The following is a 14322-nucleotide window of genomic DNA, read 5'->3' as shown; positions in this document are numbered from 1 at the left end:
GAATACGCAGTGATTTATATCACGATGCTTTGAATTGGGAACCGAAAAAATTAGTTAAAACTTGTTAAACTCGAGATTTAATTTCATGGGGTGCACTTGAAATTTAAATCTAAACATCATTAATATTTGACATTAATTATATATCTTTCATAATAAATCTACAATTTATTATATTACTATGCATGTGGAGTGCACAGTTAGAATACGTGACAACACTGCTCATATCACGATTCTTCGAGTTGTGAACCAGAAAAATTAGTTAAATCTTGTTAAACTTGAGATTTGATTTCATGGAGTACGCTCTAAAATTTAATTCTAAACATCACTGATATTTAGCATTAATTATATATATTCCATAATAAATCTACAGTGTTCATTATATTACTTTGCAGGCGAGGCGTACAGTTAGAATACGTGACAACACTTTCTATTGGCTCATATCATGATTCTTCGAATTGTGAACCGGGAAAATTAGTTAAATCTTATTAAACTCGAGATTTGATTTCATCGAGTGCCCTTTAAATTTAAATATAAACATCACTAATATTTGACATTAATTATATATCTTCCATAATAAATTCACGGCTTAAAAAAACTCATCCAGTAATAAGCAATAAAATGATTATCCTCGGTTTATTAGTTCACACACATCATAAATGATGTAATTAGCATGGCATTGTGAGTGAGAATAATTCTCTCTCTTATCATCATTGTGGTCACTGAAAGATTGTATGTGTTTTAATTTGATCACTGAATTTCAAATTATACCAATTTAATAACATAAAATTTAATTTGCTCTAATTTGATAATAGCATAATTCATTAATTTGTCAATTTCGATCACTCAACCTACGCATGTGATAGGTTGATTGTCAAACCAATCCTTCCATGTGGATAATAATATCGAAAGTGAATATTTTAAAAAAATAACAGGTGGACAATATAAATCACATCCATAACAATTCAAATATTTTGTATAACTTGATATAACTATCGATTCATCCACTGCCTTTTTACAATTTTATATCATAACAATGGACGTGGTCAAGAAAAATAACATCCATAACAATTCAAATACTTTCCCAGCCTGACCTCAAATTCAACCATAGCCAGAATATGCACTTAAAAGTTACAAAACAAAAGCGCTAGTATATTCATCCATGATACATGTCTGATTCTGACTCCGTTCCCAATTGGTGCGACTTTTGCCCATAATAAAAAATGTAGAAAATACCGGTGGTAATCTTAAATAAAAACTTGAAAGGGTCTTGAATTTTTGGAATGCATTGGTGAGAGCTCATAACAGCTTTACCATTGCTATGCGCCTATGCTCTTTTTCCAATCCAGTTTTTATTCGTTTTCAAATAAAGAGTTATTCATTCACTATGCGGACTACGCCTCATTATTTGGCCCGCGCGCTTAGACCCAATCCGAGTCCATGGGCAAAAACCTGACCCAAACCCTAAGTTACATCAGGTTTGAGTAGCGCGATCCTATGCTTCGGGTGGACCTAAACTCCATTTATGGGACCCACCCTGAAACCCAACCACTTGAACTAATTTTGGACTGGCCTGAAGCCAGACCAAACGCCCGATACTATCACACATATATATTTATATTTATATTCATATATCTACATCTTTTTTGATAAGCTATACATATATCTACATATCACGCATTTATATACGTATATATCGACATATATATACATAGTGGTATTGGAATACCAATTATCAACTACATGTCCCAATGGCAATGAGGAACTAATGCTATCAAAGACATTTTTCAACAAATAGTTATACAATCCAGAAACTTCACAAAAGGAACTGAACAACACAGATCAAGCAATACAATTATTTTCAGTCATAGCTGCAATCGTTACCTCCGATGTTGAGCCCTACAACCTAGCTGGGAATTGGGATGTATATTATATATGGACAATGCTCGAGACCCCCAAAATTTAACCCCCAAAAATCTCTCAAATCTATGTGGTATTAAAATAACCATTGATTAAAAATACATGTAAGATCCGCTTCACATCCAACACTCCACATTAAATGAGGGGCTTTTGAGGGTCACTTTTTGAGGGTCTCAAGCATTATCCATTATATATGATGCAATTGCACTCTCTATCAAATATTATTCAATTGCACAAAATTTTTAATACAATTATTTAATTGTATATTCAAGAAAATAAAAATAAAAAATCAAAGCCCAAGGCTCGAGCCCAAAGGCCCAAAGCCCAATGCTCAAAATCGGGCTTGGACCCAGGATCCCCCCAATGCGGATTAATTGCCTACCCACATTTTTTCCAGAAAATAATCCAGCCAAGGCTAATCAATCACACTTTTCTCTGCTGCTTGAGATGTATTCCGTCTTTTTTCTGTACAGTTTACAACTGACAATAAAAATACAAGTTGAACTCAGTCAATTTGGCAACAAAAGAAACCCTTCAAAATATTGGCACCAGAACCAAGTCAAAGAAAGTCCAATGAGACACCTCAATCTAGTGACGCAGCTCAAACACTTGGGCTATTGCAGAAATGAACCCCTTACACAAGCAATTACTTTAGATCTACATAAATAGGCCTTGCCGCTTTAAGGGCTATGCAAGTTCCGTAGATGGTCCACCACATCATAAGAACCACTAAGCCTTTGGTAATCAGATCGATGAAGGACATTTGCCTGGTTCTGTCCAGACTCATTAAGTGCACTATCAACCTTTCTCGTCCTGACAGAAAAGCAGCGGCGGACTCGAACCCGATGATTTCTTGTCTCAATTGTGAAACTACCATGCACCCTAATCGCCAATATAACTTCTTTGTCTCTAGTGTCTTCACACCACGAGTTTTGGGGTACGCCATCAACAAACTCTTCCAAGGTATTATAATCCTCGAGATGAACCGACACTTCTGCAATATGATCTGCCTTGATTATGCCAGCTGCAGGAGTGACCTGATTACAAAGGAGGGGAAAAAAGTAACCATTATCCATAAAATATGGTTCCGATGTGGTATGATGGTGTCAGAAAGCAAGGAAAGCTTTCATTAATAAAAGGCAGAGGTTACCAACTTTGTAAACCAATGTTTTTTTTTTTTTTTTAATTTTTTATAAACAAGTTTAATGGAGAACATCTTCACAGAATCAAGTCAACATCATTTGAGTTCAGATGAGTCCAACAGGGTCTCAGGTCAGTTGGCCAACATATTTCTAGAGGACACGTTTGTATTTAGCAAATCTAGCTCGAGGCCAACTATCAAGCTAAGGCTTTAAAAAAAAACTTTTATATTGCTTCAGATCAAAGAAATTACCTCAAGCCAACGTGGAAATCCAAAGGAGCCCCTTGGAGAATGATCAGATGCTTGTCCATCCTCCTTTATGGTAGATTGACCTTCACATATAATTTCAAACAGAGCATTGTCTTTCCCACTTTTGTTTGTAATACGCAAAATGGATGTGTCCTGATTATGAAGAAGTATGTTATTTGTGCTGACAATAGTTTCTGGAATCTTGCAAAGTTTTTCAAGAATGCTTTTAATTTCTTCATTTGTTTTCATAATCTCTCCAAACTCTTGCCTCCTTATGGACTCATCAACTCGAGCAATATAAACACTGAATATGCAGCGAACTGGCTTGTGATCACTGTCCGTTACATCCATGCAAGCCTCATACCTATGGAAAAGATGTCAAGCTAAAACTTACTTGAGGATTCGAGTTCATAGATGTGAAATCATAAATAATGGAACTAATGCTTCAGCCCTGACAATACAACATAAAAGGAACAATATCAAGAGAGAGAGAGAGAAGGGTCAATTCCACATATCACCCACTGGCCACTACAAATATGACTCACAGGTGATCAAGACTCCCAACAGTCTTTTCCGGGGACATGTCAATCAAGTGATGCCCAACTAGAGTAAAATTAGCAGCATGACATAAATTATGAAATGCAATGCATGGGAGAAAATGAGCAAGAAGTAAGCAAATGCTTGCATTAAATGTACTTAATAAACTCTAATAGCCCAAAAAAAAAAAGGAGAAGAAGAAAAGCAAAAGAAAAGTCTCAGCTAATCCAGGTGATATTACTCCACAAAGTATGATTCTACATATGGAAAAGCACCACCTCAAATACAACTTACTGTGATACTGAAGAAACAACAGGACATTCTAAACTGCAGTCAGATGCCAAAGCTGATTGGCTGTCACGGTATAAAATTCTGTCACACCAGGCAGGAATGCGCTTCTTTTCACCAGAATCGTACCCTACAAAACGATTTTCATGGGTTCAAAACCGTCTACTAAACTCCAAAAGATCCTCAAATAATGGAACTAAAGCTTCGGCCCTGACAATATAACATAAAAAGAGCAATATCATGAGAGAGAGAGAGAGAAGGGTCAATTCTACATATCACCCACTGGCCACTACAAATATGACTCACAGGTGATCAAGACTCCTAACAGTCTTTTCCAGGGACATGTCAATCAAGTGATGCCCAACTAGAGTAAAATTAGCAGCATGACATAAATTATGAAATGCAATGCATGGGAGAAAATGAGCAAGAAGTAAGCAGATGCGGCAGGAACGTGCTTCTTTTCACCAGAATCGTACCCTACAAAACGATTCCATGGGTTCAGAACCGTCTACTAAACTCCAAAAGATCCTCAAACAACCTCCCCCCCCCCCACCCCACCCCACCACCCACACACACACTCAAAATGAAAAAGAATATACGTAGGACAGCTTTTGCTAACATCGTATTAAAGGGTTTTTGAGAGGGATTTTAAGCAATTAGGGTTAAATCAAGGGTTTGGATGATTTGGGCTTGACAGAACTTGAAATTAATTAAGGCTCTAAAACGGGAGAATCAGATCTGAAATTGCAGGAGAATTAGAGAAAACGAATTAAAGAAAAGATAGATAACCTAATCATCACACCAAAGGATGATTGCATCACACAATCAAAATGCAAGTCACATGCTTGAAAGTAATCTCAATATTATTCATACATCATATCATCATTCTTGAGAGATAACATTCACACACATATACATATACATATATATATATATATATATATATATATATATATACACACACACACACACACACACACACACACGTAGACACTTGGTAACCTTAATTCTAGAAAAACTTCTTTCTAACAATACTAAAATTCCTAAAAAATAAACTAATAAAATTCTAATTCTAACTATGAGTTGACTTAACAAAATAATTCGACCTATTGCTCCGCATCCCCCCATCAGTTTACTATGAAGAGACGAATCAAAAGGATCGAACTACCTACTGGACGACGAAAGGGATTTTGAAATTTATTAACACTCTCCAAAAAAGGTACTGTTAATAATCCCGCAGGTACCGAAACCATTAAAAGAACGCCTAATAACTTATTGGGTACAGTGCGAAGTCAAATTACTAGTAATAAAGTCAAAATTCTAGCATACATAGAAATTCCAATAATACCCCTGGAATGAAAATTAAAGGAAACTTATTAAAAACTTACCCAATAGTAAACTAACTTAAGAATACATACAAATAAAAAATAAGACTTAATCCCATCTAGAGTATGATCTATAAGCTTGGGGATAGGACATGAATCTACATTGCGTAGATCTTTGAATTTGCTTTTTCAAGACCTCTTTACTTTCGCATAAAGAATAGACCCCCTTTCTCTCCTCTTTCGGCTAGAAGTATTCAAGAGGTTCAATGAACAAGAGATAACGATCCATGCAAATAGCATAGTAAGCAGACAACCTATACAGCTTAATTGGTGTCTCATTTAGGATAAATTTATTAATTAGATCAATCCTTCATATGGTAGCAGATACCTGCTAAACCAGGTTGGTGCTTTTCAAATTTGTACGTGGGAGGAAATTTGATAACTGCTTCACGCATTCCTTGAAATACGTTCCCAGCTTCCATCTCCACTCGAAGCTGATCCTTTTCTCTAAGCCAATCAAAGCATCTTTGCGAAACAAAATCCCTTGCTTCATCATAAGATATACCATCAAGTCGATAATTAAAATCACCAAGCAATACAACCATATCAGCCTCAGATAACTCAGGCATTGCTTCCGTAGCTTGGGCACCTATGGCCTGCACAAGCATCAAATGTTAACAAACTGACCATATTTGCTGCCTTCTTTTGTGTGCCTGTGAACGTTTGGGTGGGGTGGGATGAGGGGGTCGCTGTGACAATTTCACAGCAGACTCTGCAATAACAACAAAAAAACTCATCGTTGCATAAAATGTGTTTTTGGCTTTTATACTGGAGACTGGTAAAATTGTCAGAGCAGGACCACTCTTCCCACCGCCCAGGGGGGGGGATGCTGTGATACAGGTCTATACGTACATTTGTACCCCGGAGCATTTGAACTGCAGATGATGAACCTAATGCAACAGCAAGCCAAAACCATAAACAAGCCAAAAGGGAAACATTGAAAAGGAAAGCAAGCAAGACAAAAAAAAGGCACGACATAATACCAGCTGCAGCACTGAAGAGGTTAGATGATCGACCAAAGGCCATATTCCGATATACATGGTCAAAGTCAGCATTGCGGCGGTTAACTGCTTCTAAATGTGCCGCAAAGTGACAATTAACGAAACACATTATCCGGTCATACACCCGAACCCTCAAACCAACAGCTCCCTGGTCAAACAACCTTTAGCCGAGTTAGCAAAATGATAAGAAACAAGAAGGCAGAACAAAGATAAGAAGTATTACTACACCAAACACACAGGTTCAATGATTTGTGCACTCAAGGCCAAGCATTTTATTGTTGAATTTGAATCAATTTTGTCTACCAGTACATTTCTTTTTGCCAAAATTGATTACATCTCTTCATATAAGGAACAAAAATCAATAAAGAATAAGGAGTCCCTTTGAGGATGGGGTGGGGATGCCAGCTAGCATATGTGAAGTATGTGAGGAGAAGAATAAGGACCAAGCATACCTTATTCCCAATTGCACGCCCAAATCCACAAGGCACGGCTGCAGCATCAACATCACCAACATGTGATTTAAGATTATTTCTCACCCTGATAGACGATTATCCATAATTGCGGATAAAACACTCATCAATGACATCGGCATTAATAATCAATGAGGAAAAAATATCGACAAGAAGTACAAAAGTAATTTTTATCCAATATTTAAAAAAAAAAACACTTCACGTCAAAAGAGAAACCAACTACCAAGCTATACAACAAATCTAAAGCTCATCCACGATTTCCCAATTAAGGTACTCACCATAAAGCTATGAGTAGGCCTGCTAGCTGCCTAGAACCAATGCGATCGAATGTAGACCCCTCATCTAATGTTTTGCCTATTATATCCAGCCACCACTGTCCAACAGAACTCCCCTCGAGGCCTACCTATAAGCAGGAAAAAAACTAAATAAATGAGAAGAGCAAGAAAAATATGTGCGGCATTTTGATACATAATACAAGGAAGTTAAAGTAGTTAAGGAAAAAAAGACAAATAGCATAATGGTTAAAAACTTAAAATTACGCAGAACTAATTGAGTGTATTCCTTTAACCAATTATGTCTCCATTGACTTTAAAACTCAGGTAATTCTATGATTGTGGATTCTGTGTTTTTTCTTTTTTATTAGGAAAGTGGGCCATACTAGAAGCAAACGAGTAACTTCCACCTGATGCAAGAGCTAAAGAGGTCCCGAAATAGTAAATTCAAAGATCTATGCTATGTAGATCTTTGGCATCTTATAGGGTCTTTTCTAGCTAATATTTACTCTAATTTTATGTTTTCATAAGTTGGTTTATTACTAAGTCTATTAAAACTAAGTTTCTTTTCTTTTGCATAGTAAAGGTTTTGTCGGAATTGGCATTTCAAATTTTACACTAGTAAGTATTTCTATTAGTCTTGATGAACCTTATTTGCACACCACAGTTTACTAAGTACACCAAATTAACACTCTAAACACCCCTCTTAACACTCCTACAGATTATCCTCCCCAAATCGACAGAAGAGTCTTCGCCGGAGTCTTGGCCCGAGTTTGATGATCTTCAGCAAAGTAGGAGAGTTTTCAAGTAGAGAAGGAATGGCAGGAATTGGTAAGCTGTAACACAGTTAAAGATCACAACATGCATCTCATTATAGCTCTTTTCTGCATTTCATTGTCGAGTACCTTCCGGTCTACAGCTCTCGCCCGGTACGGATCCTCATGCCATCACTGCTCAAGTCAAGGCTGCGCTCGCTAATGCCTTGGTCCCGTATTATCCGCTGGCTGGTCGAGTCAGTATCACCACTGCCTCCACCGCCACCATATCTGTTGCCACCACCTCCCACTCAAACCACCGTCACCTCCATTTGATCGTAGATGCATTAGAAATTAAGGTTTCTAGGGGTGTAGATTGTGTTTTTTCTAAAAAACACAAAAAGGGGTGTACTCATAATTGTTATGTTTTTCTTTTTTTTTTTTGAATGGAAAGGTTTTATTCAAGCACCAAGGGGGTGCAACCCAAACAAATTACAAGGGGGAGATAAACAGATGATCAAAAATGTTCCCAAAAAAGGAAGTGCCCCAGAACCTAAATTGTTATGTTTTTCACTGGGGTTTGTTTAGAATGGGGTGTTCATAGTAAATATTAGGGTGCAAATCATGTCCATCATTAGTCTTTCATTAGGTATTTTCCTAAGTGAAGTCTTAGTTGAAGTTGGAGTCCTATTAGTTTACTTTTAGAAGCTACTAGTTCCCTTAAGAATAAAACTCTAATGGGATTATGAGTTAGAGTCTTATGAATAGCTATGTAATCTCTCATATTTTGATCAATGAATGAATATACAGCTTTGAGAGAATTTGTTTTAGCATGTGATGTGCTTCGATTGTGTGATGCAATCATCCTTTGGTGTGATGCCGAGCAACCCTAGGTGTGATGCTTAGATTCATGTTTATTTTCTCTATTTCTTCTACTTCCCGACGATTTCATATTTGAACTGGTTTAAGCCCTATTTTTGAGTTCTTTAAAATCCTAATCATCCAAAAAAAACCTTGATTGAACCCTAATTGCTTAAAATCACTCGCAAGAACCCTTCAATGTCAGGTTAGCAAAACAAATAGGGCTTATTGGGTTGAATGCTGATGACAAATACAACATATTATATTATACGTTCCACATCAATGCTGACGACGATGACAATGTTGCATGCCTGCATAATATTATATTTCTTTATGGCATTAATCTAGTATTTTGCTATTATACCTGTTAGAATATGTATAAATTATTGGGTTGAATGGCAAAGTAACTAATCTTAACATGGTATCAGAGCGAGAGGTCTTGGATTCAAACCTTCACTTCCGCAATTTAAACCCCCATTTGTTGTTCCCCCAAGTGTGGGCCTTTGTGTGTGTTTGTTGTTGCCCCAAGTGAGGGCCTTATGTGATAGTAACCCTTGTGTTGGGCCTCGTTTGTTGTGCACAAATTGGGCCATTGGATTGCCCAACCCACACGCGAGGGAGAGTGTTAGAATATGTAGAAATGATGTGAAACGCCCCAACCTAACAAGTTAACTTATTGGGTTGAATGGCAAAGTAGCTAATCTTACACCCAATGGATGGCAAGAAATTAGAGTTTTGGAATAAGGCTGGAGAGGAATTAGCATTCTTAAATCCTGAACATTACCAATTCTGTGTTGCACACATGCTAAAAATTTAATGAAAAAATCCACTACTCAAAACTAGATTTCCACTCTACTGAAAACAGTGTGCCGCACACAATAACAACTGTAATCATTCAATTTTCATGTGATGCTAGGCACAATAAAAATAGCATAGTTCATTAGTTTGCAAAAAAAACTGCACCGAGGAGGATATCTTACAGTTTCTTTTGCAGCAGACATTGCAAGGAAACCAGCACCCATTTCTACTTCTTGCAAGCCAACAACAACAATGCCAACCTCTGAAGCTGCAGAACCTAGCCAAGATATAAGTGAGTCCGGAGAAGCTCTTCCTTGTGCAACATTCCATGTACCGGCCAAGATTTTCAAATTTTCTATCCTTGTGTAAAGAAATTCTTTGCTAGTTAATTCTGAACGTAATATGCTGTCAAGAGGACCTGGAGATGTAAAATTCCATCCACGTATACCACCATGATTAGCCAACGTGAAGATATAATCAGCCCCAATGACCATTTTTATAACAGGACTGCTATGAGCTACCCATCCACCAAGCAGGTTACCATCAAGATCCAATAACTGAACAGTACCACTAACATAACCAACCCAAATTCGAGTCCCAAATGCACACAAGCATTGAACAGCAAAAGAATGATACTGGAAATCTTGCAAACGGTTTCCATTTCCATCCCACTGCACAAGTAAGCCACTGGAACAACCAGTCCAGATCATCCCATCGATTGTAATGACCAAATCCTCAGTTCTCCGGTTATCATCTACAAAGCCCCCTTTTGCTGCCACGCGACGGACAGCGTCAGCAGCTCCCATTATAGCATTGCGAGAACGTTGAAAGAAACCAAAAGAGGTTTGCATTCTATCTTTCTTAGGACCGGCTAGAATTTTCATCTTGACCTCATCTTCCAGAGAAAAATCCGTGGCAGTGAAAGAGTCTCCTCGATTCTCAATCTGACCATCTACATTGAATACTTTTAATAATTCTCTTGTACGAGCATCCCTGTGAAATTATAACTTTAATATAACATAACTTTCTAGTAATTAATTAAGAAAGAGATAATGGAAACAAATTCAACTAGGATCATGCAACCATATAACTAAGTAAAGTACGACATGAATTCTTTCACCCATAATAAAGGAAACATCTCTTGTTTTCAAAAATAAACAACTAAAAAATACAAGAAATATGAAGTTTTATTTTTTGGATGAACATTGATAATCATAGATCTTTGACTCAAAGCTTTAACTTTCATAAATCTTATTACAGGTCGTTGGATTGATATTTAACTGTAGAGCCTTCCCGAATAAAAGTTTCTCACAATCTCATCTTCATCATCTCGGAAACATGAATAAAGTACTATGGGTCATAGAAAGACTAATTCTAACTACATAAAGTGAAGTATGTCTCTGTAACATAATCTGATAAAACAAAGCACATTAATTGTTTAAATAACTCCCATGCATATAACTCCCACGGATCAGGGGAAGGAGAGATGTTTGCTGCTTCACCCAGTGACCATTAAGTTGAGGTGAAGCAACTTTACCACAAGACCACATCCACAAGTTCACGTTAATAGCACATTAATTGGCATACATCAAAATAAATGGCCCAGGTTATATGCATACCACAGGGCAAATGACAAAGAACAAACACTCCACACTTTCGCTCTAGAATTATCAGATAACAAGCACTTGACATCTGATGTCAATACATTGCTGAAGCCATTTAGTGTGACCTGACTCCTCAAGTCAATGTATGACCTCTCTACTGATAAGACAACCATATGCCTTTTTTCTTGAGTGAAAGAGAGAGCCTTTTCAATTGCTTCCCATGGCCAAATCTTGATGAACCCACCCTCAGAACCCGACCAGAGATCCCCTGGATTAAAAAGAAAAGTAAATAAGGAACAAACAGAGGCAGCAACAAATAGCAAAAACGAAAAGTTCAGGACTTCATTTTCCCCTCTAAAAACTCATTAACCACCAAATATGATTGAAAGAATGCAGTCCATCAAAGTTATTCAAAGGTGATTCTCCATCTTTTGAATGCTCACCCCATCTAAAGGGCAAAGAATTAGAAACACCATAATACCAAGGCCCCATTTGCATTTGCAGATTGTGGAAGCATTTGATCACTCCAACCATACGCCTAATTTTGACTCATGAATATAATTCCCTCTATGCAGATAAGGGATTTTGCCATTACAATTGCCGCCCCGTCAGCATGTTCCAAGAATAGCATTCAACTGTAAACTATAAGGTATTCTACAAGGCCAACAATTTTACCCTCATATAAATGGACCCATTGTCAACATTCACACACCTTAGTTAATCATTCTACCTTTAAAGAGACAGTTGTTAGTTCAAGATATTAGTTGACCATTTGAGGAATGTAGAAAATCTAGAGATAGTAATTCCACGTTGGATAGAGTGGAACAATCCAAGAAGGAGAGGCTAAAAAGAGAAGAGTTGGGACTCAAGAAGAAGTGGATGAAAGTGATAAGAAAGACATGACTCTTAGGATTAGTCAAGAGTGTGGCACTAGATAGTAGTGACTGGTGAAGCAGAATTCATGTGATGGATTATCACCAATTTCTCACATGGATATCATGAGCTGAACCCAAAATGCTTTGGGACAAAAACTTTTAGTGATGATGTGAGTGGAGGAAAGAATAAAATTATATCCTTGAGCTCTTTGGACTTGGGCCAAATTTTTGCATCAAGCTGATGCAGTGCAGAGAAACCCTGCGAGTCATTTGGATGCACCATCTAGCTGGTCATAATTCACCATTGGTGCTTACAAGGCATTTAAGGAGTAAACAGTGATCCGAAAATTTCCCATCACCTAGTAAATCAGAGGCACCGAACTCAAAAGTCTGTAATCAACCTCCCTAAATCAAGTAGGCAAACTTTTTGCTTCAATCAATTCAGTACCCAAAAGCATTTTTCAAAAGTCCTAGTTTTTGTCCAGCATTTGCATATCTAATTTCAAACTGTGTATATATGTCACAGAGCAAGCAATCAATATGTCATAGAGTACAGGAAATGGAGGAGGAACCAGACCATAAGCAGTAATGACAATAGAGAGAACTGGTCCACGGTGAGCAGGCCAAGAGAACAACTCTCCAAACCTTTCCGAACTCGTACCCAAATTCATTTTCCAACACTTGATTCTGCCGTCCCTATGACCTGTCCAGACCACACTACTGCCCTCGTCGGTCACCATACAAATGGAGGCAGCGACCCCCGTCACCGACTCCCTAAATGGTGGCGTGCTCTCCTCTCCCTCATCGGTACCACTCCCGCGGTATAGATCTCTAAACTCCCATACCCTCACCCTGTTCTCAGCTCCCGCCCATAGCTGCGTGCTGGAGGCCACAATTGTCCTCAATGAGCAACCAACTTGGGTTTCCCTAAGAGGGTGCTGCCTGAGCTCCAGGCTAGGGGGTCGGTGAGGGTGGACGGCCGCTCGAGGTGGGAGGCTGAAAATCCCCGTGCCGCCTCCTTTGGCCACGAATTCGGGCAGGGCGAATCGCTGGCCGGAATCTTCATTATTATGGGACGGAGTGGAGAGCTTGCGGTCGAGGAATTGGATCATGTTATCGAGGCGTTTATTGGCGAGGACGGAATCCGAGGGCCGAGATTCATCGTCGTCGCCAGAGGAAGAAGACGAGGAGTCGAAATAACGGTCGAAGACTCTCGGGGAACGGACAGAAACGTGGTCATGACTGTAGACTGAGCTGTTGAACAGTGCGGACAGGTCGTCGTTGTGGGGAAGCTCGGAGTCCATGGAAAGACCACCGCCAGAGAATTAAAAAGAGAAAATCGAGGCGAGTGTTTCTGTTGAGATTTCTTTCTTGGAACTGGAAACTGAGTCTACCAAAAAGGCAAAAAGAGCGAGGCGTTTGACCACAAATCCGACGTCGTTGTATGTTTCGTGTATCATACTATGGGTTTTTTTTCCCCTTAGTAGTACGCCACGTTTGGGCCGGGCCCATTGCTTTTTTTTTTTTTTGTTGATTAGTCGAATAGGTTTTCATTTTTGTAGGTGAAAGTTAGGGGATAACTTTAATCACACCCAATGTTTATTAAATATATCCCAACTCTGTTGACTTTGTATTTTTTAAGACTTATGCTCCTTTTACTGCTCTAGAGTTGTGCTCGAGCGGACATAATAATCTAAATATGCAAACATTACTATTGTTATCTATCGTTCATTGTTGTTAGGTAATAAGTAAAATGACCTTTCGTAAATATCATAATCTAAATATACAAACACATATATACACTTATTAAAAAATACACATAAAAAGATTTATTCACACTGACACACCTATTTTGCATTATTATAACTAAATAACGAAATATAAGTTTTAACTTATTATCTTTTGTTTGCAAACACATCAATTATTTGGTCACTTTAGGTAATTTGAAAACTGAAGGGATCTGATAGTGTAAGTAAAAATATAATATAAAAAATACTGCCATTGCTCACGAGTTTAATGGCGGAGTCAGATATTCAACAAGCTAACACCATTCAAATGTGCTCCTTTACAATTTGCACTATGCATAAACTAAACAAACAAAAGATAATTAAAAAATAGATAAAAATAAAAATAAAAAGTAAAAAAAAAAAGAGGAAAAAACTAATTGGA

At 37.9% G+C, this 14322-nt stretch overlaps 1 protein-coding gene across 1 annotated transcript; it reads right to left on the bottom strand.

Annotated features, from left to right (window-relative positions):
* Positions 1 to 2119: 2119 nt before the first annotated feature.
* Positions 2120 to 13570, bottom strand: LOC119991153 (type II inositol polyphosphate 5-phosphatase 15). The gene is made up of 11 exons (XM_038837387.1): positions 12731 to 13570; positions 11294 to 11546; positions 9857 to 10667; positions 7267 to 7391; positions 6971 to 7055; positions 6501 to 6666; positions 6370 to 6407; positions 5846 to 6113; positions 4139 to 4262; positions 3311 to 3671; positions 2120 to 2954 (listed from the first exon to the last, which is right to left on the bottom strand). Exons 1-11 carry the CDS (start codon positions 13455 to 13457, stop codon positions 2598 to 2600), a joined length of 3315 nt encoding a protein of 1104 aa, XP_038693315.1. The 5' UTR covers positions 13458 to 13570; the 3' UTR covers positions 2120 to 2597.
* Between the last annotated feature and the right edge of the window lie 752 nt (positions 13571 to 14322).

Source organism: Tripterygium wilfordii, chromosome 22, assembly GCF_013401445.1.
Source record: "Tripterygium wilfordii isolate XIE 37 chromosome 22, ASM1340144v1, whole genome shotgun sequence".
Classification (NCBI taxonomy): domain Eukaryota; kingdom Viridiplantae; phylum Streptophyta; class Magnoliopsida; order Celastrales; family Celastraceae; genus Tripterygium; species Tripterygium wilfordii.
Note: the sequence above shows the minus strand (reverse complement) of the source record. Positions and strands in the feature narration are given on the sequence as shown.

Excerpts from the sequence above, each read along its gene's own strand:
- LOC119991153 (XM_038837387.1), bottom strand. The coding sequence starts at position 13,457 with ATGGACTCCGAGCTTCCCCACAACGACGACCTGTCCGCACTGTTCAAC. Across the intron at positions 6,667-6,970 it reads GGCGTGCAATTGGGAATAAG|GGAGCTGTTGGTTTGAGGGT; the intron begins GTATGCTTGGTC and ends TTGTTTGACCAG. Across the intron at positions 6,408-6,500 it reads CCTCTTCAGTGCTGCAGCTG|GTTCATCATCTGCAGTTCAA; the intron begins GTATTATGTCGT and ends CTGTTGCATTAG.